The following is a 27,664-nucleotide window of genomic DNA, read 5'->3' as shown; positions in this document are numbered from 1 at the left end:
TTAGCACTGAATGTGTCTGTATTTGTCTGCATCATCTCCTTGCAGTTTTGGAGAAACCTATGTAATATTCACTCTCAAAAGCAAGACATGGTGTCTTGAAAACTCATCGTTGTTTCGTTCTTTCTTTGCTTTCTATTCTAAATGAACCTGAGACTGCTGTGGAAAGATCAGCTGTCTGTTTGTCTCCAGTGCTGTGAATAACATTTTCATGACAAGATGAGCTGCTCTTCATAAAAACCAAGAAGAACAACAGTGGAAGAAGCAGCCCTGACAGTGTTGACCTGCTCCATGAGCAGCCCATCAGATTGAGGTGCTGAAAACATGATGCTGTCCACATGGAACTGCAGATACTGTAGCCTGACAAAATCCACCTTCAATACAGAGTGATCCATTTCTACCAGATACTATAACAACTGAATCACAGCTAGGCATTCCATTGTGTATATCATTTAAATTGTATTACAAATAAACCAAAACTATATAGGTCTAGTAATGGTGTAAGGGGCTGTACATTAATATATAATGATAATATTTGTAATAGTAAAGGTTTGTATAAATAATTGCCTGTCCTGTATGCTGTGTTCTGACCCCAGTGTCTCCCATTGGCTTCCAGCTGGTCTCCAACGTGCTGATCTTCTCCTGCACGAACATCGTGGGAGTGTGCACCCACTATCCAGCAGAGGGGTCCCAGCGGCAAGCCTTCCAGGAGACCAGGGAGTGCATCCAAGCAAGACTGCACTCGCAGAGAGAGAACCAGCAACAGGTGAGGAGTCCCAGTCCAAGCAAGACTGCACTCGCAGAGAGAGAGCCAGCAACAGGTGAGGAGTCCCAGTCCAAGCAAGACTGCACTCGCAGAGAGAGAACCAGCAACAGGTGAGGAGTCCCAGTCCAAGCAAGACTGCACTCGCAGAGAGAGAACCAGCAACAGGTGAGGAGTCCCAGTCCAAGCAAGACTGCACTCGCAGAGAGAGAGCCAGCAACAGGTGAGGAGTCCCAGTCCAAGCAAGACTGCACTCGCAGAGAGAGAACCAGCAACAGGTGAGGAGTCCCAGTCCAAGCAAGACTGCACTCGCAGAGAGAGAACCAGCAACAGGTGAGGAGTCCCAGTCCAAGCAAGACTGCACTCGCAGAGAGAGAACCAGCAACAGGTGAGGGGCAGCTAGTCCTAGCAAGACCTGTCTACATGGCTCAATTAAAGAGCTTTCCAAGGGGAGGGGCTGTAATTAAAGTGCTTGCCAAGGGGAGGGGCTGTAATTAAAAAGCTTTCCAAGGGGAGGGGCTGTAATTAAAAAGCTTTCCAAGGGGAGGGACTGTAATTAAAGAGCTTGCCAAGGGGAGGGGCTGTAATTTGTGCATCTGCTTGACTCCACAGGAGCGCCTCCTGCTCTCTGTTCTGCCCCGCCACGTTGCCATGGAGATGAAAGCTGATATCAATGCCAAGCAGGAGGATATGATGTTTCATAAGATTTACATCCAGAAGCATGACAACGTGAGGTAAGCAGTATAGATAGTGTAACACTTCAAAGAGATCTCTGACTGTGTGTGTTTATTTAGTGGTTCAGTGGTTAATACACAGTACAGTGTGAGGAGTGCAAGTGGCATGATCATGTTGCTTTTCACAGTTTTACTTTGTACACTGCTTTTTATTTGAACCGAGATATACCAAGGCTTCCAGCAAAATAAATGTATTTAAGTAATACACTTTGCCAAACTGTATCACCCTGACATTGTGAAATTCAGCTGCATTTGTTAGATACAGTGGAGAGAGGGTCTGTTCATAGCTTGCTGTTCCCAGTGTTCAGTTTTTTTTTTCATATCCCACGTTTACTCTGTAATTTACACTTATGGGATTCAAACCATTTAGCCGTGTGTGTCAGTGTGTGTGTGTCAGTGTGTGTGTGTGTGCGTCAGTATGTGTGTGTGTGTGTGTCAGTGTGTGTGTGTGTGTGGGTGTCAGTGTGTGTGTATGCGTGCATCAGTGTGTGTGTGCGTGTGTCGGTGTGTGTGTCAGTGTGTGTCAGTGTATGTGTGTCTGTGTGTGTGTGTGTGTGTGTGTGTGTGCGTCAGTGTGTGTGTGCGTGTGCATCAGTGTGTGTGTGTGCGTCAGTGTGTGTGTGTGTCAGTGTGTGTGCGTCAGTGTGTGTGTGTCAGTGTGTGTGTGTCTGTGTGTGTGTGTGTGTGTGTGTGTGTGCAAAAACGAAAGCAGAAAAAACATTGAACTTGGCTTGATATATATATATATATATATATATATTATAGACACACACACACACACTATATATTGTATTTAAATGCCCAGCCTCTCCCTCAGCCTAGTATTGCATGGTTCGAGGTGCTGTTCTGTATGGGGCTGCGATGTCTTCAGTAGAATTTGTATAAACAGTGTGTTTGTACTGAAGCAGGGAAAGACAGGGAAGGAAGATCCCTGTTATAAAGAGCACTACATGGCTGGATGAGATTGGATTAGTGGAGTCCTGGTTACATAACTGCCGTGCTTTGCCGATGCCATTGTGATTACATAACAGTCCAAGAAATCATTTTAAAAGCCATCACATAACATGCTGTGATTTCAATCCGCTAACCTCCGGACAGGAAGGCTTTTGTATCTACCCTCTGAATTTGTGTAATATTTATTTTCAGATGCTTTTATCAAGGCGACTTACAGGTGTTCAGGGCAATACAAGGTTACAGTGCAAGCTTAATATACAATACAGTATAGTTTACAGTAAGTGCAAATAATGCCACTAAAATACAGTATGAAGAAGGATGCAGCAAGTTATATCAACAATGACAAAAGAGCAATAGTGCAAGGATAGTGCATCTTCAGGCAAAATGTCCATGAGCGATGATTAAGAACACCTATCATGGGGTAATAAACAGATTCAATGGGTAATGTTACTCAGATTCACTGGGTAATGTTACTCAGATTCAGTGGGTAATGTTACTCAGATTCTGTGGTTAATATTACTCAGATTCAGTGGGTAATGTTACTCAGATTCTGTGGTTAATATTACTCAGATTCAGTGGGTAATGTTACTCAGATTCAATGGGTAATGTTACACAGATTCAGTGGGTAATGTTACGCAGATTCAGTGGGTAATGTTACTCAGATTCAGTGGGTAATGTTACGCAGATTCTGTGGGTAATGTTACTCAGATTCTGTGGGTAATATTACTCAGATTCTGTGGGTAATATTACTCAGATTCAGTGGGTAATGTTACGCAGATTCAGTGGGTAATATTACTCAGATTCAGTGGGTAATGTTACTCAGATTCAGTGGGTAATGTTACACAGATTCAGTGGGTAATGTTACTCAGATTCTGTGGGTAATATTACTCAGATTCTGTGGGTAATATTACTCAGATTCAGTGGGTAATGTTACACAGATTCAGTGGGTAATGTTACACAGATTCAGTGGGTAATGTTACTCAGATTCAGTGGGTAATGTTACTCAGATTCAGTGGGTAATGTTACGCAGATTCAGTGGGTAATGTTACACAGATTCTGTGGGTAATATTACTCAGATTCAGTGGGTAATGTTACACAGATTCAGTGGGTAATGTTACACAGATTCAGTGGGTAATGTTACACAGATTCAGTGGGTAATGTTACTCAGATTCAGTGGGTAATGTTACTCAGATTCTGTGGGTAATGTTACGCAGATTCAAATGGTAGGAAGTATTCATGTATGTGTGAAAATGGCGGCAGTAGCAGGAAAAATCCAACACTCTAGTTCTCATGATCCACCCATAGTAGTGCAGGATACTGTTCAGACACACACACACACACACACACACATACACACACAGAGGCATGATAGTAGTGCAGGATACTGTTCAGAAGCGCACACAGACACACTGAGACACACGCACACACACACAGACACACACAGAGGCATGATAGTAGTGCAGGATCCTGTTCAGAGGCACACACACACTGAGACACACACACACACACACACACACACACACACACACAGAGGCATGATAGTAGTGCAGGATACCATTCAGAGGCACACACACACACACTGAGACACACACAGAGGCACGATAGTAGTGCAGGAGACTGTTCAGGTATAAAGAGCTTTTCATTAGATAGTCCAATTGACTCCTACTGTAGATTCGTCCAGAGTTAAAGATTAGAAACTGCAGCTTAGATCGGCCCAAGTCTGCCCTTCCCAAATTTGTTCTCCCTGATTTTGCTGTTTCTTAAGCAGTCAGACTGCCAGGAGCAAGCACTGTCAGTCTGTTACACAGATGAGAGAACAAGCACCGCATTCTCCTATTCTACTCTTTGTTTCACACCTGGTTTGGTTTCTATATGTACATGTAATATGTAACATTGTGATGTTTTGAGTGCTTGTTTGCCAGTTCTATGGAGGTGATCTGAATTCCCCCTTTTCTCATTTCACCCCCTACCCACCTCCTCACACAAACCTGCTCAGCTAATGTAGGATGCACACTGTCTAGGGTGAATCCTGTGCGGGGCTGGTATAGTTATGATGTTATATAAGATCTCTCAATAGGAGCTGCAAGGGGCAGCGTGCACAGACTTGTCACTCAGAGGGGCTGCAAGGGGCAGCGTGCACAGACTTGTCACTCAGAGGGGCTGCAAGGGGCAGCGTGCACAGACTTGTCACTCAGAGGAGCTGCAAGGGGCAGCGTGCACAGACTTGTCACTCAGAGGAGCTGCAAGGGGCAGCGTGCACAGACTTGTCACTCAGGGCTTGGTAAATAATGTAGCAACAGCGTGGGAAACTATGTGCTCCCTGAACATATTGTTTCAAAAATGTGCACATGGACTGCAAGAAGAGAGTGAGCTCAGACTGTGTAGAACTGAGAAATGGGACTGGAATGAACTGTAGGCTCCACCTTGCAGCTTTACTAGAGGCCCCCCTAATAATCAGAATGCTCGTCTGGTTTTTTGCATGCTGACAGCAGGCTTGCTCTATGTGTTCCACTGTACAGGCTTCTCTGTGAATAGGAGTAGTAACTGATCACATATAAAGAAATGCATTCATCAATAGATAAATAGAGTTAATGGCACCAGGCTGAACCTTCCTGTTGGAAATGCAAAGATCTCCATTGCCAGGACTGTGGCTTCAGAAAGTCTCTCACTGTGGGCTTCAGAGGGGGCTTGCTTGACACCATGCTCTAAACTGAAAAAGCGCTGTGATGTATAATTGATAGAGAGCTATTTCCAGTCAGCCTGCAGAGGCCTGCAGTGTTCAGAGAGAGAGAGGGCTGTGTGTGCATCTGAAGCAGCTTCAGAAGAGAGGGAATATTGAAGAGGTAACTGGAGTGATGCAGAGTCTTTACCCTAAAGCTATAGCTTTATTGTTAATGACTGTCTTTAGCTTATTGTTTGTAGATAAAAGCCTATGTTTGTGCATTCATCTGTCTGTTGCCAGGAATGGATTTGCAGCCACTGTACATTATAACTTGAGAGAGACTTAAGATCAGCCCATAGCAGTCCTACACCTTTAGACAACATGACTGGTGTTATGTATGCTATTTTGAGAAGGCCTGAACGAGGTGCTTTTTATCTGGAGTCTCTTTTTTGCTTCATCAAAAGAGAAGCCAATATGAACGGTAACCTGAGTCTGGAGAGCCTGCAGGTCTGAAATGCATCATATCGACGAATAACGAGCAGGTCGAAGATATGGAGGAATGGAATGAATAGTTTTGACTTTAAGCAAATATTGGTTAAAGAATCTGTGTATCTCTTGAAGCTTTATTGGTGTTGTGTGTGTGCGTGCGTGCGTGCGTGCGTGCATGCGTGCGTGCATGCGTGTATACTGTACAGTACTGCACTGTCTTCCTCCCATTGCCACCAGGTGCAGAGCACAGTGACATGATTGCAAAACGGAGTGATCTCCACTACTTTAGTTTATTACTGCGGTTCAGACTGTTACCTTTCAAAGTGTTTTAAAGCATGATGAAAGTTGTAATACTTTGAAGAAACCAGACAGTAACTTCTTTGTGAATAGGCTGTTTTGTAGCTTGCAGTGCTGAAAACAGTCACATTGTTCTCCTTATCCCTCCAGAGCCGCCCCACAGCCCATTTGCACTCCCCAGACAAAGCTCAAATGGTTTAGATGAAGTCATCTGTTAAGATGTTATCGGCTAGCTGGCTTGCTTTTACTGGCCTCATGACAGTAGGCTTGAAGCACAGCAGCTAGATGGGGAATGTGTGTGCTGTCTGTGTCTCACGCCATGCTTCATTACATTGTTGCTGTTCATGCAAACACTGGCATGTGAGTGTTGAGTCGTACGCAGCTGAGCATGTGCCTCAGTTGAGTTATAAGGACTGTACTGCACACAAATCTTCAAAAGGTCAGCAAACAACGTGGAAGCTTCGGATGCAATAATGTGCTTCATTTTCAGAGCTGTTGTACCTCGTAGCGGATTGTCCTGGTTGAAAACTCATCCTTCCAAGGCTCTGATACAGATTCAGAAGGTGTGGAAACTCCTGCTCTCTCGCACAGGGGCATGTTGACTTATCTGCTAGCTCTTGCGTGGCTGTTACCATAGTTATTTTGCTGTTGTTGCCAAGGTGATAAGATTGGGTCCTCCATAACTTTAACCCCCCGCGGCTGGTTTCGCAGGCCCTGAATAGCACTTTTCTTGAAGTACTTTACCAATAAGCACTAATATTGGATGACCTAATTGAGTGCTGATTGGAGATGCTGATGGTGATGTGCTCTCCGCACACCACTAATGTCGTGTTGCTGGCTTTGGAAACCAAGCTGCCCACACATTACAACCGAGCTGAACCCAATGCACATGTTTGAGGAGAACGTGTGTACATGCCGTACACTGACACTGCATTGTGCAACACTGCGAAGGACATTATTATTTTAGATAACATGTTTAAATAATGGCCTCAAATCCAGGTGTACACCAGCGGAGTATACTGTACAATAAGTTCGAATTCTGGCTTTTGTTTCATAATGTGTCTTTAATTTCATAGGGCAATCCAGGAGTAGTGCTAACCATATTCAAAGCTAAACTCAACATTTTAAAATAAACTGCTCAGAGTCCTTGTGTAAATATCCTCTTGCTAATCTGGTGCTGCTCGTGGGTTATCCCTTATATAGACATTTGTGCTGGAGCTTGGGCACCGTTCCCTCTCTAATTTCTAAACATAGTGAGCATTAAAAACAAATCCCTGGGAATAATACACTCTGCTTTCAAATTAAGGCTGGCAAGAGGGAAGAAATAACTCTCCGAATCACAGTGTATGCAAACTTTCACAATGAAATATATGAAATGGAAAAAAGAAAGTCTGGAGTTTCTTCAAGTTTGTGTCTTTGTCTCTTTGTTTCTGTGAAAGGAATGTTTTTGTTATTGGAGACATAGGACATGTATTAGCAGTGTACCCTTGTGCTGTCCCAGTGATGGACGTGTACCTATAATGTAAAGAGTAGTTGTGCTGTTTTGTTCAGGTTAGAAAGGAGAGCACTTTGTGTACAGTATGCTTTAAAAGAGCCAGGATTCTTGTACTGATGAACAAGGGCACGGCATTGGACATCGTCTTGCTGTAGACTCTTGAGCTGTCTTTGGCACAGTGTCCCAATAACATAGATCCATTGTTTCTTACTGAAGATTTGAAGATGTTTCTTTTCAGGTGAAAATACAGACTACCCCAATTCCATTATCTTAAATCTCATAGCTTTAACAAGGTCACGGTGGTCTTGCAATTGAATGAATATTTTAAAAAGATTCTTCTTTTTCTTCTTCTTTATTAGCAGATGCCCTTATCTAGGGCGACTTACAAATGTTACAAGATATCACATTATTTTTACATACAATTACATTTATTTATTTTTTATTTTTTTACACATTATTTTTATATACACTACTCCACACTACTGCCAGAGTCCAGAGCCCTGACCACTACTCCACACTACTGCCAGAGTCCAGAGCCCTGACCACTACTCCACACTACTGCCAGAGTCCAGAGCCCTGACCACTACTCCACACTGCTGCCAGAGTCCAGAGCCCTGACCACTACTCCACACTGCTGCCAGAGCCCTGACCACTACTCCACACTGCTGCCAGAGTGCAGAGCCCTGACCACTACTCCACACTGCTGCCAGAGTCCAGAGCCCTGACCACTACTCCACACTGCTGCCAGAGCCCTGACCACTACTCCACACTGCTGCCAGAGTGCAGAGCCCTGACCACTACTCCACACTGCTGCCAGAGTGCAGAGCCCTGACCACTACTCCACACTGCTGCCAGAGTGCAGAGCCCTGACCACTACTCCACACTGCTGCAAGAGTGCAGAGCCCTGACCACTACTCCACACTGCTGCCCACAAGACAACACAGCACTGTTTTATCTTACCTAGCTCGGTCAGATGAAGCAGTGCTAGGTGGGAGGGAGGGGGAGGAAAAGGTAATTGAGCTCAGCAAAGCAGTTTGTGAGATTGGACAGTGTTGCTTGCAGTCTTGTGTGGCACACTGTAGACTCACTGGCCCGTACTCGGAGCATGAGCACAGCGGTGTGCACATTGTATTGTGATGGTGATGCTTGTTAGAGACCTCCTGGGAACGGCACCACCAGGCTGCAGCATTGCTTGATCTCAGCCTCGTAGGGAAGAGACCCTTCAGAGCCACTAACACCATGGATAAAAACAGACATTCAAAGAGAGCGTTCTGCAATCTGGAGCGTTCCTTTACAATGTAATATTTCATTTTTCTTAATTCATTTTGACTTGATTGGGATAAAAGTACATTTTTAGAGACAATGGGCCATATTTTCAAAGCATTTCCTCAGGTCTTTAATGACCTCCTATTTTTTTGAAGGGTGAAAATTCAACAGTAATGTAGTGTACAGCACTGAGAAACAAACAGTGATTAGGAGCCTTCAGTTATACTGGGCAGCTCAAAGCAGGGCTGGCCTATTCTACAGCACTGTTGCTATAGGGATTATTGGATCTTACTCTCCATAACCCTAACCTGTCAAATACTGAGCTCAACTAAAGGCAAACCGAGAAGCAGTAATGGCTGCCTCAAATGAAGCAATGGGCTCGGAAATCCAGAAGAACATTCAAAAGGGAAGGCTGTCAAAATGTCTGTTTCTGAGAGTCCTGTGAAGTGTATTTTGACTGTTTGTTGTTGCATCATGATAGCTCAGTTGTATTTATTACTGCATAACAATTCACCTACTTTTGTTCCGAACACCATAAGACTCTTGAGAATATATATATAAAAAACACTTCTGATGATAATGACCTCTTTACTCGTACGTCACTTGCCTGTTTTATTGGTTAATTCTTTTATAATACAAATATCGGCATCACTAAGCTTTTTGTAAATGGTGGTTGAGATCTGCAGTCAGGGAAAACAATACTTTTTGCTGCCCAATGTATGAGCAGCAGAGCGGATAGTTCCAGGTGGCTCTGTATCCACACCGTGCATAATGGACTCAAATGAAAGGGGCTTTGTGAATTTTTAGACAAAGCCTTCCAACACCTGGTGAATACATTTACATTCATTCAGTAGGTTGCTTTCATATGTGTGGTGTGTAGATTGTGCATCCATACATTGGAGTGTCTATATTCAAATAAAAACCTTTCTTTCTTCACAGTCATTGCTGTGCAAATCAATGCTTCATGATAAAATACAATTGTATGTTGAAAAGTGGTTTGATTGAATAATGTCTTTATTTCCAGCATCCTCTTTGCTGACATCGAAGGTTTCACCAGCCTGGCTTCACAATGCACAGCGCAGGAGCTGGTCATGACTCTCAACGAGCTGTTTGCAAGGTTCGACAAGCTGGCAGCGGTGAGTGTCTGCAGTGCACAGCTTCATTGTGAAGGGGTGTGTGTGTCAGTGTGTGTGTGTCTGTGTGTGTCAGTGTGTGTGTGTCTGTGTGTGTCAGCGTGTGTGTGTCAGTGTGTGTGTGTATGTCTGTGTGTGTGTCTGTGTGTGTCAGTGTGTGTGTGTGTGTGTCTGTGTGTGTATGTCAATGTGTGTGTCTGTGTGTATGTCAGTGTGTGTGTATGTCATTGTCTGTGTGTGTATGTCAGTGTGTGTCTGTGTGTATGTCAGTGTGTGTCTGTGTCTGTGTGTGCCTATGTGTGTCTGTCAGTGTCTGTGTGTGTGTGTGTATGTGTGTGTATGTCAGTGTCTGTGTGTGTGTGTGTGTGTTTGTGTGTGTATGTCAGTGAGTGTCTGTGTGTGTCTGCGTGTGTATGTCAGTGTCTGTGTGTGTCTGTGTGTGTATGTCAGTGTGTCTGTGTGTCTGTGTGTGTCTGTCAGTGTCTGTGTGTGTGTGTATGTCAGTGTTTGTGTGTGTCTGTGTGTGTGTGTGTATGTCAGTGAGTGTCTGTGTGTGTCTGCGTGTGTATGTCAGTGTCTGTGTGTGTATGTCAGTGTCTGTGTGTGTCTGTGTGTGTATGTCAGTGTCTGTGTGTGTATGTCAGTGTCTGTGTGTGTCTGCGTGTGTATGTCAGTGTCTGTGTGTGTCTGTGTGTGTATTTCAGTGTCTGTGTGTGTCTGTGTGTGTGTGTATGTCAGTGTCTGTGTGTGTATGTCAGTGTCTGTGTGTGTCTGTGTGTGTATGTCAGTGTCTGTGTGTGTCTGTGTGTGTATTTCAGTGTCTGAGTGTGTGTGTGTGTCAGTGGGGGGGGGGGTGAAATGCATCTGGTCTTACTCTCCAAGTAAAACCCATTAGGGGATGTTAGATTTCCTTTAACACACATTTAAATTTTGATATTTGGAATGGTTTTAACCAATCAGAAAAACCATTACAGTCGGCACCGCCTCATCAGGATCCTGATAATCGGGATTGCTGCTTAAATGGGATACAACCCTGGGAGGCGGTTAATCCCAATGCTGTTTATATTGTTTAATTGGGACATCCCTTCGTTACTGGGATACAGTGTTTTCCAATGATGAACGGAGCTTGCTTTTCAGAGCAGTACAGTGAGTACATGATTACGCTGTGACTTGCATAATTGTGTCAACCAGTGGTTTTTGCCTCACCTGTCATCATGGCTGAGTAGCAGAAACAAGTTGATTTGCCTCTGGCTCAGAAGTCTGAACTGTTGAAGGAGCTGCTGGAGTCTTCTGTGGATTCTCAGGCTGCTGTGGCAAAGCAATTTGGCGTGTCAACATTGCAGTTGTCTTGCCTCGTGGAAGGTAAAGGAACAGCGCACAATTGACTTCTATTTCAAATGACTCCAGCTGGTCAGGCACCCTCGAGTCCAGCCAGCTGCTTCAGCGGCCCAAGCTGGTCAGGCAGCCTCAAGTCCAGCCAGCTGCTTCAGCGACCCCAGCTGGTCAGGCACCCTCAAGTCCAGCCAGCTGCTTCAGCGACCCCAGCTGGTCAGGCACCCTCGAGTCCAGCCAGCTGCTTCAGCGACCCCAGCTGGTCAGGCACCCTCAAGTCCAGCCAGCTGCTTCAGCGATCCCAGCTGGTCCGGCACCCTCGAGTCCAGCTCGCTGCTTCAGCGACCCCAGCTGGTCAGGCACCCTCGAGTCCAGCCAGCTGCTTCAGCGATCCCAGCTGGTCAGGCACCCTCGAGTCCAGCCCGCTGGAGAGAGTTCTGCTCATCGTGCTTCAGCGACCCCAGATGGTCAGGCACCCTCGAGTCCAGCCCGCTGCTTCAGTGATCCCAGCTGGTCAGGCACCCTCGAGTCCAGCCAGCTGCTTCAGTGTTACTTCACACTGAAATCCTCTGCTGTGCACTGCTCTGTCTATATTTTGTGGATATTTCCACAGTGCTCCACACTGCTAAGCTCTTTGTCTAAAGTTATAGCCATTGATTCCAACTTTAAAAACTCAAATCCCCTCTCAGTTTGCTATTTCTCAATGCCAGGCAGCTCCAGCGCAGTACCTGACCCATGCAGTGACAGTGGTGTAGAAATAGCATTGCTTTGACTGAGCTCTGACCCATGCAGTGACAGTAGTGTAGAAACAGCATTGCTTTGACTGAGCTCTGACCCATGCAGTGACAGTAGTGTAGAAACAGCATTGCTTTGACTGAGCTCTGACCCATGCAGTGACAGTAGTGTAGAAATAGCATTGCTTTGTGCTGAGCTCTGACCCATGCAGTGACAGTAGTGTAGAAACAGCATTGCTTTGACTGAGCTCTGACCCATGCAGTGACAGTGGTGTAGAAATAGCATTGCTTTGTGCTGAGCTCTGACCCATGCAGTGACAGTGGTGTAGAAATAGCATTGCTTTGACTGAGCTCTGACCCATGCAGTGACAGTAGTGTAGAAATAGCATTGCTTTGTGCTGAGCTCTGACCCATGCAGTGACAGTGGTGTAGAAATAGCATTGCTTTGTGCTGAGCTCTGACCCATGCAGTGACAGTAGTGTAGAAATAGCATTGCTTTGTGCTGAGCTCTGACCCATGCAGTGACAGTAGTGTAGAAACAGCATTGCTTTGACTGAGCTCTGACCCATGCAGTGACAGTGGTGTAGAAATAGCATTGCTTTGTGCTGAGCTCTGACCCATGCAGTGACAGTAGTGTAGAAACAGCATTGCTTTGTGCTGAGCTCTGACCCATGCAGTGACAGTAGTGTAGAAATAGCTGCTGTTTTTACAAAACTTTGATATGACTCTTAGTAAAGTGTACAGGAATGATTTCAGCATTTTAACATCCCATCATTCATATCTAGCACTTTGCTGGTTTTCATCTGGTTCAAGAGACCTAATGCTGACTGAGTAGCTGGTTAAGCTGATTCAAGTCCCTTCTACTGTACTGTACTGCAAACTCAATATTATCTTCACAACGCAATTAATCTTTATGAAGATGTGTCTTTGACCACTTACTGTATCGTGAATATACACACCGGAATGCTTTTGGATACTTTTTGGATACAGAGTTGCATTTCACGACTTTGGTTAGGCTCAGCAAACAAACAAATATTCAGATACCATTGTGAAGCTTGAATATTCAAACCCCATGCTTGTCCCACACTAGAAGCGGGTTCCTTTCCTTGCATCAGCAGAAGCCCCATAATCAGGACCTCCGAAAGGCGGCTGCACCAGCTGCAATAAGACCAGACTCCAGAAATGTTTTATATCCCCTGTGAGGTCAGACAGGGGTTCCTCCTCTGGGACTCTACCCTTGGCAGACAGTACTCTGCTCTGTTGCCACTGTTTTATTTGGGGATTATATCCATGTTTTTCATTTGAATTTGCCATCTTTCAAATCCTTAAAAGGAAAGCTATCTGAGCCACAGAGTTAGGGTTGCATATTTCTGTATTTTTGTCCCCCTCTCTTTAGGAGAACCACTGTTTACGTATCAAAATCCTGGGCGACTGTTATTACTGTGTGTCTGGACTGCCAGAGGCCCGGGCTGACCATGCGCACTGCTGTGTGGAGATGGGAGTGGACATGATCGAGGCTATCTCGTGAGTAACACAGCACAGTGCAGCTCACACAGAGCAGAGTGAACCGTTAACACAGCACAGTGCAGCTCACACAGAGCAGAGTGAACCGTTAACACAGTGCAGTGCAGCTCACACAGAGCAGAGTGAACCGTTAACACAGTGCAGTGCAGCTCACACAGAGCAGAGTGAACCGTTAACACAGCACAGTGCAGCTCACACAGAGCAGAGTGAACCATTAACACAGTGCAGTGCAGCTCACACAGAGCAGAGTGAACCGTTAACACAGTGCAGTGCAGCTCACACAGAGCAGAGTGAACCGTTAACACAGTGCAGTGCAGCTCACACAGAGCAGAGTGAACCGTTAACACAGCACAGTGCAGTGCAGCTCACACAGAGCAGAGTGAACCATTAACACAGCACAGTGCAGCTCACACAGAGCAGAGTGAACCGTTAACACAGCACAGTGCAGTGCAGCTCACACAGAGCAGAGTGAACCGTTAACACAGTGCAGTGCAGCTCACACAGAACAGAGTGAACCGTTAACACAGTGCAGTGCAGCTCACACAGAACAGAGTGAACCGTTAACACAGTGCAGTGCAGTGCAGCTCACAAGTCAAGTCTGTGACAGTCACACCATCGAGTCTGTCTTTGCCAGTCAGTAGTGAAATCACTGGAAATGCTGTGAATGTCATTGTAACAATCCTGTGGTTCCTGCCAGGCTGGTGCGGGAGGTGACGGGCGTGAATGTGAACATGCGGGTTGGCATTCACAGCGGCCGCGTGCACTGCGGGGTGCTGGGCCTGCGCAAGTGGCAGTTTGATGTCTGGTCCAACGATGTCACCCTGGCCAACCAGATGGAAGCTGGGGGCAAAGCTGGGTGAGTCGTGGGTTCTTCATGGCAAATGCAATACTGCTGATTACAACACAGAAACCAGGCTTACTCAATTGCATGTTGAGCCATCCCAGGCTTTAACCTTCAGTGTGACACCCACCGCTTAAACATGAGTGATGTAGGATAAGATGCACAGGGTGGTCAGAGAGTACATTTACCATGTCAATGGTATGGTGCATTGATGTGATAAACTCACTTTTTAATCACCCTGTACTATATCTGTAACTGTCATTTCTTGTGTGTGATTTTTAACTTTTTAAATGTTCTAATAATTAAGCTCAGCTAGATGATGCTGATTAGACCAATGTAAATATGTTGTGGTGTAAAATGATTTAACCTGGGAAAACATTTTGGTCACTTTTAGCCGCATCCACATAACAAAAGCCACCCTCAACTACCTGACTGGGGATTATGAAGTGGAGCCTGGTTTCGGAGGCGAGCGGAATGCTTACCTAAAGGAAAACAACATAGAAACCTACCTCATTGTGGGCTGCACTGAGAAGCGGGTAACTATTCCTGTCCTAGCTATAGAAACCTACCTCATTGTGGGCTGCACTGAGAAGCGGGTAACTATTCCTGTCCTAGCTATAGAAACCTACCTCATTGTGGGCTGCACTGAGAAGCGGGTAACTATTCCTGTCCTAGCTACAGAAACCTACCTCATTGTGGGCTGCACTGAGAAGCGGGTGACTATTCCTGTCCTAGATACTGGCTACACTCCTAGTTTCTTCTTATTTTTTCTAATTCAAATTAATTTATTGATTTAATCTGGATAGAACCTTGTTCAATGTTTAAAGTCACCCACTCAGAATAAAGCTAGTTCATATAGGTGAAGAACAGTCCTTACACGATATTTAATATACAGTAGAAATGTGCATAGTCTTCTCTACCTGTAGTGCTGTAGTGATTTGTAATCCTGTCACAGGATGCTGTGCTGCACACACACTCCGTTACTGTACATTGCTCCTTAAGCAATAACTGCAATATAGCATAGCATAGGATAGCATAGCATTGCATAGCTTAGTATAGGATAGACAAAAATAGCATAGGATCGGATAAACTACCATAGCATAGTATAGTATAGCATAATGTGAGTTTAAAGACAGCTAGTATTGCAAGTTATCTGTGAAATTCAGAACAATTGTACATCATAAAGTAAAGGGCAGGGTTTCAAAACATTTGTTAATAAAAATGCGTTCCAGGCATACTGCATGATGAGTTAAAATGATGCATCCTTTGTAAACTGCTTCAAGAATTAACATGTTTGTGTAACATACAGCTTTATAATCTCAAATAGCTATTACATTTTAAAATGTCACTTTGATAGTTCTGCCAAATCAAAGACCATGTTGTGCTTCCATTTGAAACTGTCTCAAGTATTGTCCGGGTTTGTTATGACAACATGGTGATTAGTTAAGTTAACACTGCAGGCTCTGCTACTGATCTGCCTGTTCTCAGTGAAGGCTGATTTGAAACTGTAATGGGAATGTGTAAAACTGAGAGACAGATATTCCACAATGCTTCAAGTGGAGGACGTCAGTGTTTTAGAAGCTCCTATTGTGTACGTCTTGAAACAATAATGGAGAAGCACTTTGTCTGAACTCATATTAAGTAAGCGGATGCAGGACTACCCTGTTTAAATAAAACCCTTTCACCAAATGAGTCCTGTTTTATATCAAAACTTGGAACCAGATGTACTTTATTTAACCTGGGTTCTTTCCGGTAGTTGGTGTTTCATATCCAGAGTTTCCACAGGTACTCTAGCATGGCAGTATTCACAGCACTTTATCCTGTCAGTTTAACACTTAGGTCATGCACCTTGAATGTGAAGATCATCATTTGTTACCAGGGCTTGGCTGTGCATTAGGGTTGGGGTAAATTATTTATATGTATATGTACACTCTTCTTTACTCTTACATTCTGAAAGTTCACAGCTGGGGATGTCAGTCATGTGTTCAGACTTGCCAATCTTCATGCAAATCCATGTTTGTGCCAAGCTGGTAACAAAGTCATGTTGGCAATGGTTTCATTTAGATTAGTAATAATTGTAGCGATATACAAGTGGCACCTGTACGTGACTCAGAAATGTCCCACCTTTGTGATGCAGAAAGAAGAGAAAGCAACGATAGCCAAGATGAACAGGCAGCGCACCAACTCCATTGGACACAACACTTCCCACTGGTGCTCGGACCGGCCCTTCTACAACCATCTCGGCACCAACCAGGTCTCCAAGGAGATGAAAAGGATGGTAAGCGAGCCTCTACCGACAGCTGCGCTTTTCCACCCATACCCTCAGCTGGCAGGGTTATGTGTTTCTTCATCAAGCCACATTAAAGGGGAGATAACGATGCCTTAAAAACTTATCGATCTTTTTCTTATCGATCTTTTTTTTTAATCCTTTGTTATTTTGCTTTAGATTGGCTTGATAATGGTTAAGTTTGTATGCTGTTTAAATGGCCTAAATACTCAGGCTCCTTCCCTTTTAAGCCATGTCATTAATTGAATTCATAAATAAAGATAATAACGGAGACGCTGTTATTAAAGCCAGTCTGCATTATATAACTAGTTATGTAAGTGATAAACTCAAAGAAAACCATTCAAGTCTTTGCTCGGGGGGCCCTCTCCTAGTTTCAGCTGGGTTGTATCCTCCATATAGCTGATCTTTTTTTATTGCCTCTTATTGGAGCCATGCTTCTTATTCCAATTATACTGCAATTCCAAGGAGAACAGGAGTATTAAATACTGTGCCATTGCTTTGTATGACATCAGTAGGGATTTTAATCAGTGAGCATGACATTGTAATTACCATTTGCTTTCACTTGCACTTGGCTTCATGTTTTTTCATCGTTGTGGCAAGTTATAGACAGTAAATTGAATTACAGATAAGTTGGTTACTTTGGTACATGGTTTCTTGTTATTTACAGAAAAGTTTTTGTTCACTGCTAATTGTGTGTGGATTGGGTTTCGTATGGATCAGATTAGGTGTGTGATTTTGTATTGACAGCTGTAGCAGTGTTTTTGCAGCCGGTTTGTTTGTTGGTAATATGTCATTGTTTGCGCAGTATTGGGCATGCAGAACAAAGTTACCGGTAACTATGCAGAAATGTGTAAAATCCTACTTCCATAATCTAAACATTGTCAGTAACAAAAAAAAAAGCTATTATTGGCAATATATTTTCAGCCTGTGACTGTTTTATATCAATGGTACGATGAGCCACGGAATTGTGTTTGTCTCTCAATTACTGATGCTGATGCCCTCACACGGACTGGAACATGCCCTAAATGTTCAAACTGGAGACGAGAAACTGTGGTTACAAAAACTGCACACCCAGGCACTTGAATAACGTTCTTACACATGGTCAGTGCAAACGTGGACGGTGCAGACCTGGACGGTGTAGTCGTGGACAGTGTAGACGTGGACAGTGCAGACCTGGACGGTGTAGACCTGGACGGTGTAGACGTGGACAGTGCAGACCTGGACGGTGTAGACCTGGACGGTGTAGACGTGGACGGTGCAGACCTGGACGGTGTAGACCTGGACGGTGTAGATGTGGTCGGTGCAGACCTGGACGGTGTAGACCTGGACGGTGTAGACGTGGACGGTGCAGACCTGGACGGTGTAGATGTGGTCGGTGCAGACGTGGACGGTGTAGACGTGGACGGTGTAGACGAGGACGGTGCAGACGTGGACGGTGTAGACGTGGACGGTGTAGACGTGGACGGTGCAGACGTGGACGGTGCAGACCTGGACGGTGTAGATGTGGACGGTGTAGACCTGGACGGTGCAGACGTGGACGGTGTAGACGTGGACGGTGTAGACGTGGACGGTGCAGACGTGGACGGTGCAGACGTGGACGGTGTAGACGAGGACGGTGCAGACCTGGACGGTGTAGACGTGGACGATGTAGACGTGGACGGTGCAGACGTGGACGGTGCAGACGTGGACGGTGCAGACGTGGACGGTGTAGACGTGGACGATGTAGACGTGGACGGTGTAGACGTGGACGGTGCAGACCTGGACGGTGTAGACGTGGACGGTGTAGACCTGGATGGTGCAGACCTGAACGGTGTAGACGTGGACGGTGTAGACGTATGCAATGTACAGCACTGTAGCTATATATATTTTGCATACAGTATATACAGGCTTGTTGAAGTGGCTACACCAGCCCTCTCCACGTCTCTTATAAGTGTTTATATATTCAAGCTTTGTAAGTTCTTTTGGAAATGTTCTGTTCCTCCAGAGCTAGTGCCTTCATGCTTTATAGACAACAAATAATCATATCTTAAAAGAATTCCAGCCTGACAGCTGTAGCCTCTCTGCAGATCACTGCTTGTCACGCTCTGTTCAATCCCCCCAGACTTGCATGACTCAGCCAGCAAAGTTCACCTTCTACTGCACACTGTGTGCATTTCCTCTGTGCGCTGCGTTGCCTTATCAACCGTTAACCCTGTAACTGCCGGCTGGGCCTGTCTGGTAACACTTCTGCTAACTGTTCATCTTGGCTTATGCCAAGCATATGATATGCCGATATCAGAACAGTTGAAGGTTTTGAAATGGGCTCAGTTTCAGACAGCTTGTACTGCCCTCAGGAGTTTCTTAATTTACATGAACTATTTTATCCTTGCAATGATATGGCATTCTGAAGAATGGACTGCTCATGAAGTCTTTGCTGTTAATTATATAGTAGGTGCAAAATTCAGACTGAAGTACCAGATATGGCGATTTGATGCCACTTTGCAAATACCGTACAACTCGGGAACTGGATTGTGAATTAAGAAAAAAAGAGACAGTTTAGATTTTCTTTTTCATGCAAATTATCAATGTTGTAGCATTGTTTCCATCACACCCTGGGGCTTGGTGATTTCAGATTGATCATGTTGTTTCCATCACACCCTGGGGCTCGGTGATTTCAGATTGATCATGTTGTTTCCATCACACCCTGGGGCTCGGTGATTTCAGATTGATCATGTTGTTTCCATCACACCCTGGGGCTCGGTGATTTCAGATTGATCATGTTGTTTCCATCACACCCTGGGGCTTGGTGATTTCAGATTGATCATGTTGTTTCCATCACACCCTGGGGCTCGGTGATTTCAGATTGATCATGTTGTTTCCATCACACCCTGGGGCTCGGTGATTTCAGATTGATCATGTTGTTTCCATCACACCCTGGGGCTTGGTGATTTCAGATTGATCATGTTGTTTCCATCACACCCTGGGGCTCGGTGATTTCAGATTGATCATGTTGTTTCCATCACACCCTGGGGCTCAGTGGTTTTATGTTAGTCTGACAAGCGGACTGGAAGGACTTGCTCCTGTCCAGTAGCTCTAATGTAGGAAGTGACATAACAAGCATCCATATGCATAACGGCATGCTGGAGACCAGGAGGCATCGGAAACCAAAGCGAGTAGCCAGTGTACAGTACGTGTTGCTCTAGTTGATGTATCGGTTGCAGAATTGTTCCTGTCTGAGATTTGGGGTTACTTTCCTTTATGTTGGGGAGGGCTCTGTCCTGTGACTTTTACTCTTGACGTTCAGGATCAGATTAAATTTTTCCCTGCTGATGGAAAGTGAGGCAGTAAGTTTTGATCAAGGCACAGTCCCAAATTTCTATGTATTGTGTAATAAAGATATTCTGTGTGTTTGAGGTCTATATAGTGAACACAACTCGGAGGTCAACGTCCATCAAAAGACTTTGCTTTGAAAAGAACAACACTGCATATTACACCGAGTCAAAATCTTGTCCACCAGTCATGTCAAATTTTAAATACGTATTTGTGTCAAATGTAAAATCGTTTTGTTTAAAAATATATGCAGGTAATAACACTGTGTTGAAAAATGTTTTTATCTGTCTGAAACAATGAAGCTTTTCCCATTTACCAGAAGAATTGGTTTGTTTATGTCAAAAGCTTTTTATAGAAGCTTTTAGAAAGTAGAGCGGTTGTGCCAGAAATCTCTGTGTAATGAAAAGTGTTTGAAACTAGGAACCGGTTCTGGCTTTTTTCACTTCGCTCTTTAGAAGATAACAGTCATAACATGCTAATCATATGCATTGAAACGACTCTCTTGTTGAATTAAACAAACCCACTGATAAGAAGGCTCTGGTGGCAGGCCATGGAGGCAGTGCCATTCACAAGGCAGGCTGTAACACACTGCACGTAAACACACAATGACTCAACAAAAAACAGAATCATATGTTAACTGTGGACGTTTAGCAGTATGTTGTCTTATACTTCCTGGAAATCGCACAAAGAAGACTGATTAAGGCTTTGTCTCAAATGTGTTGATGTATATTCAGCAGCTGATCAAGGGGTAGGTATACCTTGTTTGCTTTATGTAGTATTATTATTATTATTATTATTATTATTATTATTATTATTTATTTATTTATTTATTTATTTCTTAGCAGACCCCCTTACCTAGGGCGACTTACAGTTGTATACAAAAAATACATATCAAGACTTACAGTACAATTAAGAGCAAGATGCAAAATACAATGACTTCAGTACAGTAGTTATGTAACCACTGCTGTACAGCAGTCAACATAATTCATTGCAGTTTCCTAAAGAAGGGCATTTGCTGCTTCATTATTTGCTGCTTCATTATTTGCTGCTTCATTGTTTGCTACTTCATTGTTTGCTGGTTCGTTGTTTTCTGATTTCATTATTTGCTGCTTCATTGTTTGCTGCTTCATTGTTTGCTGGTTTGTTGTTTGCTGGTTCGTTGTTTTCTGATTCATTGTTTGCAGGTTCGTTGTTTTCTGATTCATTGTTTGCTGGTTCATTGTTTGCTGGTTTGTTGTTTTCTGATTTCATTATTTGCTGGTTTGTTGTTTTCTGATTTCATTATTTGCTGGTTTGTTGTTTTCTGATTTCATTATTTGCTGGTTTGTTGTTTGCTGGTTCGTTGTTTTCTGATTCATTGTTTGCAGGTTCGTTGTTTTCTGATTCATTGTTTGCTGGTTCATTGTTTGCTGGTTCGTTGTTTTCTGATTCATTGTTTGCTGGTTCGTTGTTTTCTGATTTCATTGTTTGCTGGTTTGTTGTTTTCTGATTTCATTATTTGCTGGTTTGTTGTTTTCTGATTCATTGTTTGCTGGTTCGTTGTTTTCTGGTTTGTTGTTTTCTGATTCATTGTTTGCTGGTTCATTGTTTGCTGGTTTGTTGTTTTCTGATTTCATTATTTGCTGGTTTGTTGTTTTCTGATTTCATTATTTGTTGCTTCATTGTTTGCTGGTTCGTTGTTTTCTGATTCATTATTTGCTGGTTCGTTGTTTTCTGATTTCATTGTTTGCTGGTTTGTTGTTTTCTGATTCATTGTTTGCTGGTTCGTTGTTTGCTGGTTCGTTGTTTTCTGATTCATTATTTGCTGGTTTGTTGTTTTCTGATTAATTGTTTGCTGATTCGTTGTTTTCTGATTCATTGTTTGCTGGTTCGTTGTTTTCTGATTCATTATTTGCTGGTTTGTTGTTTTCTGATTAATTGTTTGCTGGTTCGTTGTTTTCTGATTCATTGTTTGCAGGTTCGTTGTTTTCTGATTCATTATTTGCTGGTTCGTTGTTTTCTGATTCATTGTTTGCTGGTTCGTTGTTTTCTGATTCATTATTTGCTGGTTCGTTGTTTTCTGATTTCATTATTTGCTGCTTCATTGTTTGCTGGTTCGTTGTTTTCTGATTCATTATTTGCTGCTTCATTATTTGCTGGTTCGTTGTTTTCTGATTCATTGTTTGCAGGTTCGTTGTTTTCTGATTCATTATTTGCTGGTTCGTTGTTTTCTGATTTCATTATTTGTTGCTTCATTGTTTGCAGGTTCGTTGTTTTCTGATTCATTATTTGCTGGTTCGTTGTTTTCTGATTCATTGTTTGCTGGTTCGTTGTTTTCTGATTCATTGTTTGCTGGTTCGTTGATTTCTGATTTCATTATTTGCTGCTTCATTGTTTGCAGGTTCGTTGTTTTCTGATTCATTGTTTGCTGGTTCGTTGTTTTCTGATTTCATTATTTGCTGCTTCATTGTTTGCTGGTTCGTTGTTTTCTGATTCATTATTTGCTGCTTCATTATTTGCTGGTTCGTTGTTTTCTGATTCATTGTTTGCAGGTTCGTTGTTTTCTGATTCATTATTTGCTGGTTCGTTGTTTTCTGATTTCATTATTTGTTGCTTCATTGTTTGCAGGTTCGTTGTTTTCTGATTCATTATTTGCTGGTTCGTTGTTTTCTGATTCATTGTTTGCTGGTTCGTTGTTTTCTGATTCATTGTTTGCTGGTTCGTTGATTTCTGATTTCATTATTTGCTGCTTCATTGTTTGCAGGTTCGTTGTTTTCTGATTCATTGTTTGCTGGTTCGTTGTTTTCTGATTTCATTATTTGCTGCTTCATTGTTTGCTGGTTCGTTGTTTTCTGATTCATTATTTGCTGCTTCATTATTTGCTGGTTCGTTGTTTTCTGATTCATTGTTTGCAGGTTCGTTGTTTTCTGATTCATTATTTGCTGGTTCGTTGTTTTCTGATTTCATTATTTGTTGCTTCATTGTTTGCAGGTTCGTTGTTTTCTGATTCATTATTTGCTGGTTCGTTGTTTTCTGATTCATTGTTTGCTGGTTCGTTGATTTCTGATTTCATTATTTGCTGCTTCATTGTTTGCAGGTTCGTTGTTTTCTGATTCATTGTTTGCTGGTTCGTTGTTTTCTGATTCATTGTTTGCTGGTTCGTTGTTTTCTGATTTCATTATTTGCTGCTTCATTGTTTGCAGGTTCGTTGTTTTCTGATTCATTGTTTGCTGGTTCGTTGTTTTCTGATTCATTGTTTGCAGGTTCGTTGTTTTCTGATTCATTGTTTGCAGGTTCGTTGTTTTCTGATTCATTATTTGCTGGTTCGTTGTTTTCTGATTTCATTATTTGTTGCTTCATTGTTTGCAGGTTCGTTGTTTTCTGATTCATTATTTGCTGGTTCGTTGTTTTCTGATTCATTGTTTGCAGGTTCGTTGTTTTCTGATTCATTGTTTGCTGGTTCGTTGTTTTCTGATTTCATTATTTGCTGCTTCATTGTTTGCAGGTTCGTTGTTTTCTGATTCATTGTTTGCTGGTTCGTTGTTTTCTGATTCATTGTTTGCTGGTTCGTTGTTTTCTGATTTCATTATTTGCTGCTTCATTGTTTGCAGGTTCGTTGTTTTCTGATTCATTGTTTGCTGGTTCGTTGTTTTCTGATTCATTGTTTGCAGGTTCGTTGTTTTCTGATTCATTGTTTGCAGGTTCGTTGTTTTCTGATTCATTGTTTGCTGGTTCGTTGTTTTCTGATTTCATTATTTGCTGCTTCATTGTTTGCAGGTTCGTTGTTTTCTGATTCATTGTTTGCTGGTTCGTTGTTTTCTGATTCATTGTTTGCTGGTTCGTTGTTTTCTGATTTCATTATTTGCTGCTTCATTGTTTGCAGGTTCGTTGTTTTCTGATTCATTGTTTGCTGGTTCGTTGTTTTCTGATTCATTGTTTGCAGGTTCGTTGTTTTCTGATTCATTGTTTGCTGGTTCGTTATTTTCTGATTTGTTGTTTGATGGTTCATTGTTTGCTGCTTCATTATTTGCTTCATTATTCATCAATCAGTTTTTTGTTTGTTTTTTTGGACCACGTTCTCACAGCAAGGCCCCCCAGTGTAACGCAGCGATCAGCTAAATCTCATTGTTCCACTCTCTGCAGTGAAGGCCCCGGTTCTTGCAGTTTTCTTTTGCCCCAGGAGATGGTAGCAGTGTTTCAGCTGTCCTTTTTATTTTATTTGTATTTATTTCTGTATTTCTTTTTTGTTTTTATTTTGTTTTGTTTTTCGAATAGACGTGTGACGTTTGCTTTGCAATTGTACAGGCAGAGGCTAAAAGAGAAGTACAGTGAATATTTACAGATGTAAGAACTTTAGGAGAATGCTAACTAGATTCAAGGTCTGTCCACCAGTATTGCTGATGCATCTCTCTCTCTCCCCCTCCCTCTCTCTCCCTCCATTCTCTCTCTCTCTCTCTCTCTCTCTCTCTCTCTCTCTCTCTCTCTCTCTCTCTCTCTCTCTCTCTCTCTCTCTCTCTCTCTCTCTCGCTGTCTCTCTCTCCAGGGGTTTGAAGATCCCAAGGACAAGTAAGTGAAATTTCTCATCCTCTCCTGTGAATTATGGTGAAGGGGCGATGCCTGCTGACACATTAAAATGACACAGGGTGATTTTGAAGTTTTAACGCAACCCCATGCCTCAGTTCCTGCTGATTCAATTCAATTGGATGTACAGTCACTAATGAACTGCATTTAAAGGTTACACCTCCTTAAGAAGAATTGTGTTTGTGTTTTGAAAGCCGAGCAGGGCCTTGGCTGCTGTGAGCTAGGATGGTGTGTGAAACCTCACAGTACATCCACCCCCAGTCCCTGATCAACCACACTGTCACTCAAGTACCTTCAAAATCACTTCATGCCAATCTACTCTGATTGTGCTGTTAAATTAGGTGAATGGGGCCATATCAACAAACACCATTTGTTATGTACTGCTGTGTGGGGGTGTCTGTAACCTTGAACATGACTGACGCAACCCCAAAATGAACTCACCACACACATTATTTTTACATACAATTACCCATTTATACAGTTGGGTTTTTACTGGAGCAAACTAGGTAAAGTACTTTGCTCAAGGGTACAACAGCAGTGTCCCCCACTGGGGATTGAACCCACAACCCTCCGGTCAAGAGTCCAGAGCCCTAACCACTACTCCACACTGTTGCCCCCATCAGTGTTATTATACCAGTCTTCTAAAGCCCCCAACTTACATGAGAATACCCAGCAGCTGTCTTTTCTGCTCAACTTATATTGCCGTGCTTGATGGTCAGGTAGATGAAAGGACTCGGAGTGCTTGAGGGGCTGATGATGGTCAGGTAGATGAAAGGACTCGGAGTGCTTGAGGGGCTGATGATGGTCAGGTAGATGAAAGGACTCGGAGTGCTTGAGGGGCTGATGATGGTCAGGTAGATGAAAGGACTCGGAGTGCTTGAGGGGTTGATGATGGTCAGGTAGATGAAAGGACTCGGAGTGCTCGAGGGGCTGATGATGGTCAGGTAGATGAAAGGACTCGGAGTGCTCGAGGGGCTGATGATGGTCAGGTAGATGAAGGACTCGGAGTGCTCGAGGGGCTGATGATGGTCAGGTAGATGAAAGGACTCGGAGTGCTCGAGGGGCTGATGATGGTCAGGTAGATGAAAGGACTCTGACTTGTGAAGGTGTATAGCTGTAACTTTAGAAGTAAAGTACCTGCTGTGTTTAAAGGAAATCCCATCTTGTGTTATCTAGGCATTTCATTTTCAGAAACACGCAGGAAAGCATGAACCCCGAGGACGAGGTGGACGAGTTCCTCGGCCGCGCCATCGACGCCAGAAGCATCGATCGCTTGCGCTCGGAGCACGTCAAGAAGTTTCTCCTGACGTTCAGGGAGCCGGACCTGGAGAAAAAGGTCATTACCAAACCCGGGTGTGTGTCTGTGTGTGTGCATGAGTGTGTGCGTCACTGTGTGTGTCAGTGTGTGTGTGTGTGCGTCACTGTGTGTGTCAGTGTGTGTGTGTGTGTGTGTGTGTATGAGTGTGTGTGTGTCAGTGTGTGTGTGTGTCTGTGTGAGTGTGTGAGTGTCAGAGTGTGTCAGAGCAGCTCGTACAGGGTTTCAGTCTAGTCTTTGGGTCTGGGTCTGCTTGTCCACTGAAGGCATGCTGAGAAGCTGTTGCAACTGTTGCTTGGAATTTCCAGTAACCGTTTGTAAACAGTTTGGGCAACTTCAATAAAGCTCTGTCTGTGTTCAGCAATGTCCTACCATGTTTTACCAGCGTGTTGTATGAAATTATAACAATTCAAACACTAATTATGTGGCTTCGAAGCATTCACAGGACTTAAAGGTCATTGTTACTGGAGGAGTTATTTTCCCCTCCACTCATAATGTGAACTCTATGAATAGTTAAGCCCTGATGAAGCTGTTCCAAGTCGTGTTGTCTGAATGGATGAAGTTGTCGGGATTCAGTAAAGTAAACATTAAAAAGGAAACATTTGAGTCTCAATGTATCCCTTGTCGAGTGGGGAAGGAGCCTGTAATAACACTGGGTCTTGCTCTTCATCTCCCCTCGGCAGTATTCCAAGCAGGTGGATGACAGATTTGGAGCGTATGTGGCCTGTGCTTCTCTCGTCTTCCTTTTCATCTGCTTCATACAGATTGTTATTGTACCACGGTGAGTAAAACATACAGGGCTGTATAGCCTGGATCTCTACGGGACATTTAGATCACATGAACACATTGTTACCCAAACAATAACACTCCATCCATAAACATTCAGATCATTCTTGACCATCCAGCAGCTCTCCCACATCCAGCACTGAATTGCAAGCTTGAGAAAATGATTACTACAGGATACAACGCGAGGATAATAATCCACGAAATGCCCCTCCAGCTCAGTAGAGTGCCAGCCCCTGTGCACGCACGCTGCCAGGTTTCTGATGCCTGGATGTATTTAAAGTTTCAGACGCCTTCCTTAGAGGCGATCATTCCTAATCTGTGTAGGTTGCTCACTAGGCTGTGAAGCCGGGGCTGAACCAGCAGCAAAACCGTGTTTCTGATTGATCTCATAAAGTTTATTTTAAAAGCCTCAAACCTGAAGGTTCCAGTTTGTTTACTACAAGCTCCAATATACTGCACCACTACAATGTACCGCACTGTAATAGAGATACAAGCTCTGATATACTGCACCACAACAATGCACTGCACTGCAGTGGAGAGACCTGCTCTGTTGATCTTTTTTCTGATTTCAGCAGCCATTGCTGTTACTGACATGTTGCTATTGCTGTTACTGACGTGTTCCTATTGCTGTTACTGCCGTGTCCCTATTGCTGTTACTGCCGTGTCCCTATTGCTGTTACTGCCGTGTTCCCATTGCTGTTACTGACGTGTTCCTATTGCTGTTACTGCCGTGTTCCTATTGCTGTTACTGCCGTGTTCCTATTGCTGTTACTGCCGTGTTCCCATTGCTGTTACTGACGTGTTCCTATTGCTGTTACTGACGTGTTCCTATTGCTGTTACTGACGTGTTCCTATTGCTGTTACTGCCGTGTTCCCATTGCTGTTACTGACGTGTTCCTATTGCTGTTACTGCCGTGTTCCTATTGCTGTTACTGCCGTGTTCCTGTTGCTGTTACTGTCGTGTTCCTATTGCTGTTACTGCCGTGTTCCTATTGCTGTTACTGCCGTGTTCCCATTGCTGTTACTGATGTGTTCCTATTGCTGTTACTGCCGTGTTCCTATTGCTGTTACTGCCGTGTTCCTATTGCTGTTACTGCCGTGTTCCCATTGCTGTTACTGTCGTGTTCCTGTTGCTGTTACTGCCGTGTTCCTGTTGCTGTTACTGCCGTGTTCCTGTTGCTGTTAC

The 27,664-nt window shown here is 43.6% G+C and overlaps 1 protein-coding gene across 2 annotated transcripts in view; it reads left to right on the top strand.

The window, feature by feature from the left end:
* Nucleotides 1–27,664, top strand: part of LOC117408099 (adenylate cyclase type 5-like) — a 79,040-nt gene that overhangs the window by 35,521 nt on the left and 15,855 nt on the right. The window contains exons 2-11 of one of the 2 annotated variants that reach the window (XM_059032619.1): nucleotides 614–763; nucleotides 1,373–1,494; nucleotides 9,682–9,793; nucleotides 13,253–13,380; nucleotides 14,078–14,236; nucleotides 14,616–14,757; nucleotides 16,359–16,499; nucleotides 24,340–24,362; nucleotides 25,569–25,713; nucleotides 26,376–26,473. In XM_059032619.1, the coding sequence (XP_058888602.1) occupies nucleotides 614–763; nucleotides 1,373–1,494; nucleotides 9,682–9,793; nucleotides 13,253–13,380; nucleotides 14,078–14,236; nucleotides 14,616–14,757; nucleotides 16,359–16,499; nucleotides 24,340–24,362; nucleotides 25,569–25,713; nucleotides 26,376–26,473 (1,220 nt within the window). Of the gene's footprint in view, nucleotides 1–613; nucleotides 764–1,372; nucleotides 1,495–9,681; nucleotides 9,794–13,252; nucleotides 13,381–14,077; nucleotides 14,237–14,615; nucleotides 14,758–16,358; nucleotides 16,500–24,339; nucleotides 24,363–25,553; nucleotides 25,714–26,375; nucleotides 26,474–27,664 lie in introns of both variants that reach the window. The other variant, XM_059032618.1, reaches the window with a different exon arrangement.

Source organism: Acipenser ruthenus, chromosome 10 (genome assembly GCF_902713425.1).
Source record: "Acipenser ruthenus chromosome 10, fAciRut3.2 maternal haplotype, whole genome shotgun sequence".
Classification (NCBI taxonomy): Eukaryota; Metazoa; Chordata; class Actinopteri; order Acipenseriformes; family Acipenseridae; genus Acipenser; species Acipenser ruthenus.
The sequence above is the reverse complement of the archived record's forward strand: the minus strand, read 5'-3'. Positions and strand labels throughout refer to the sequence as shown.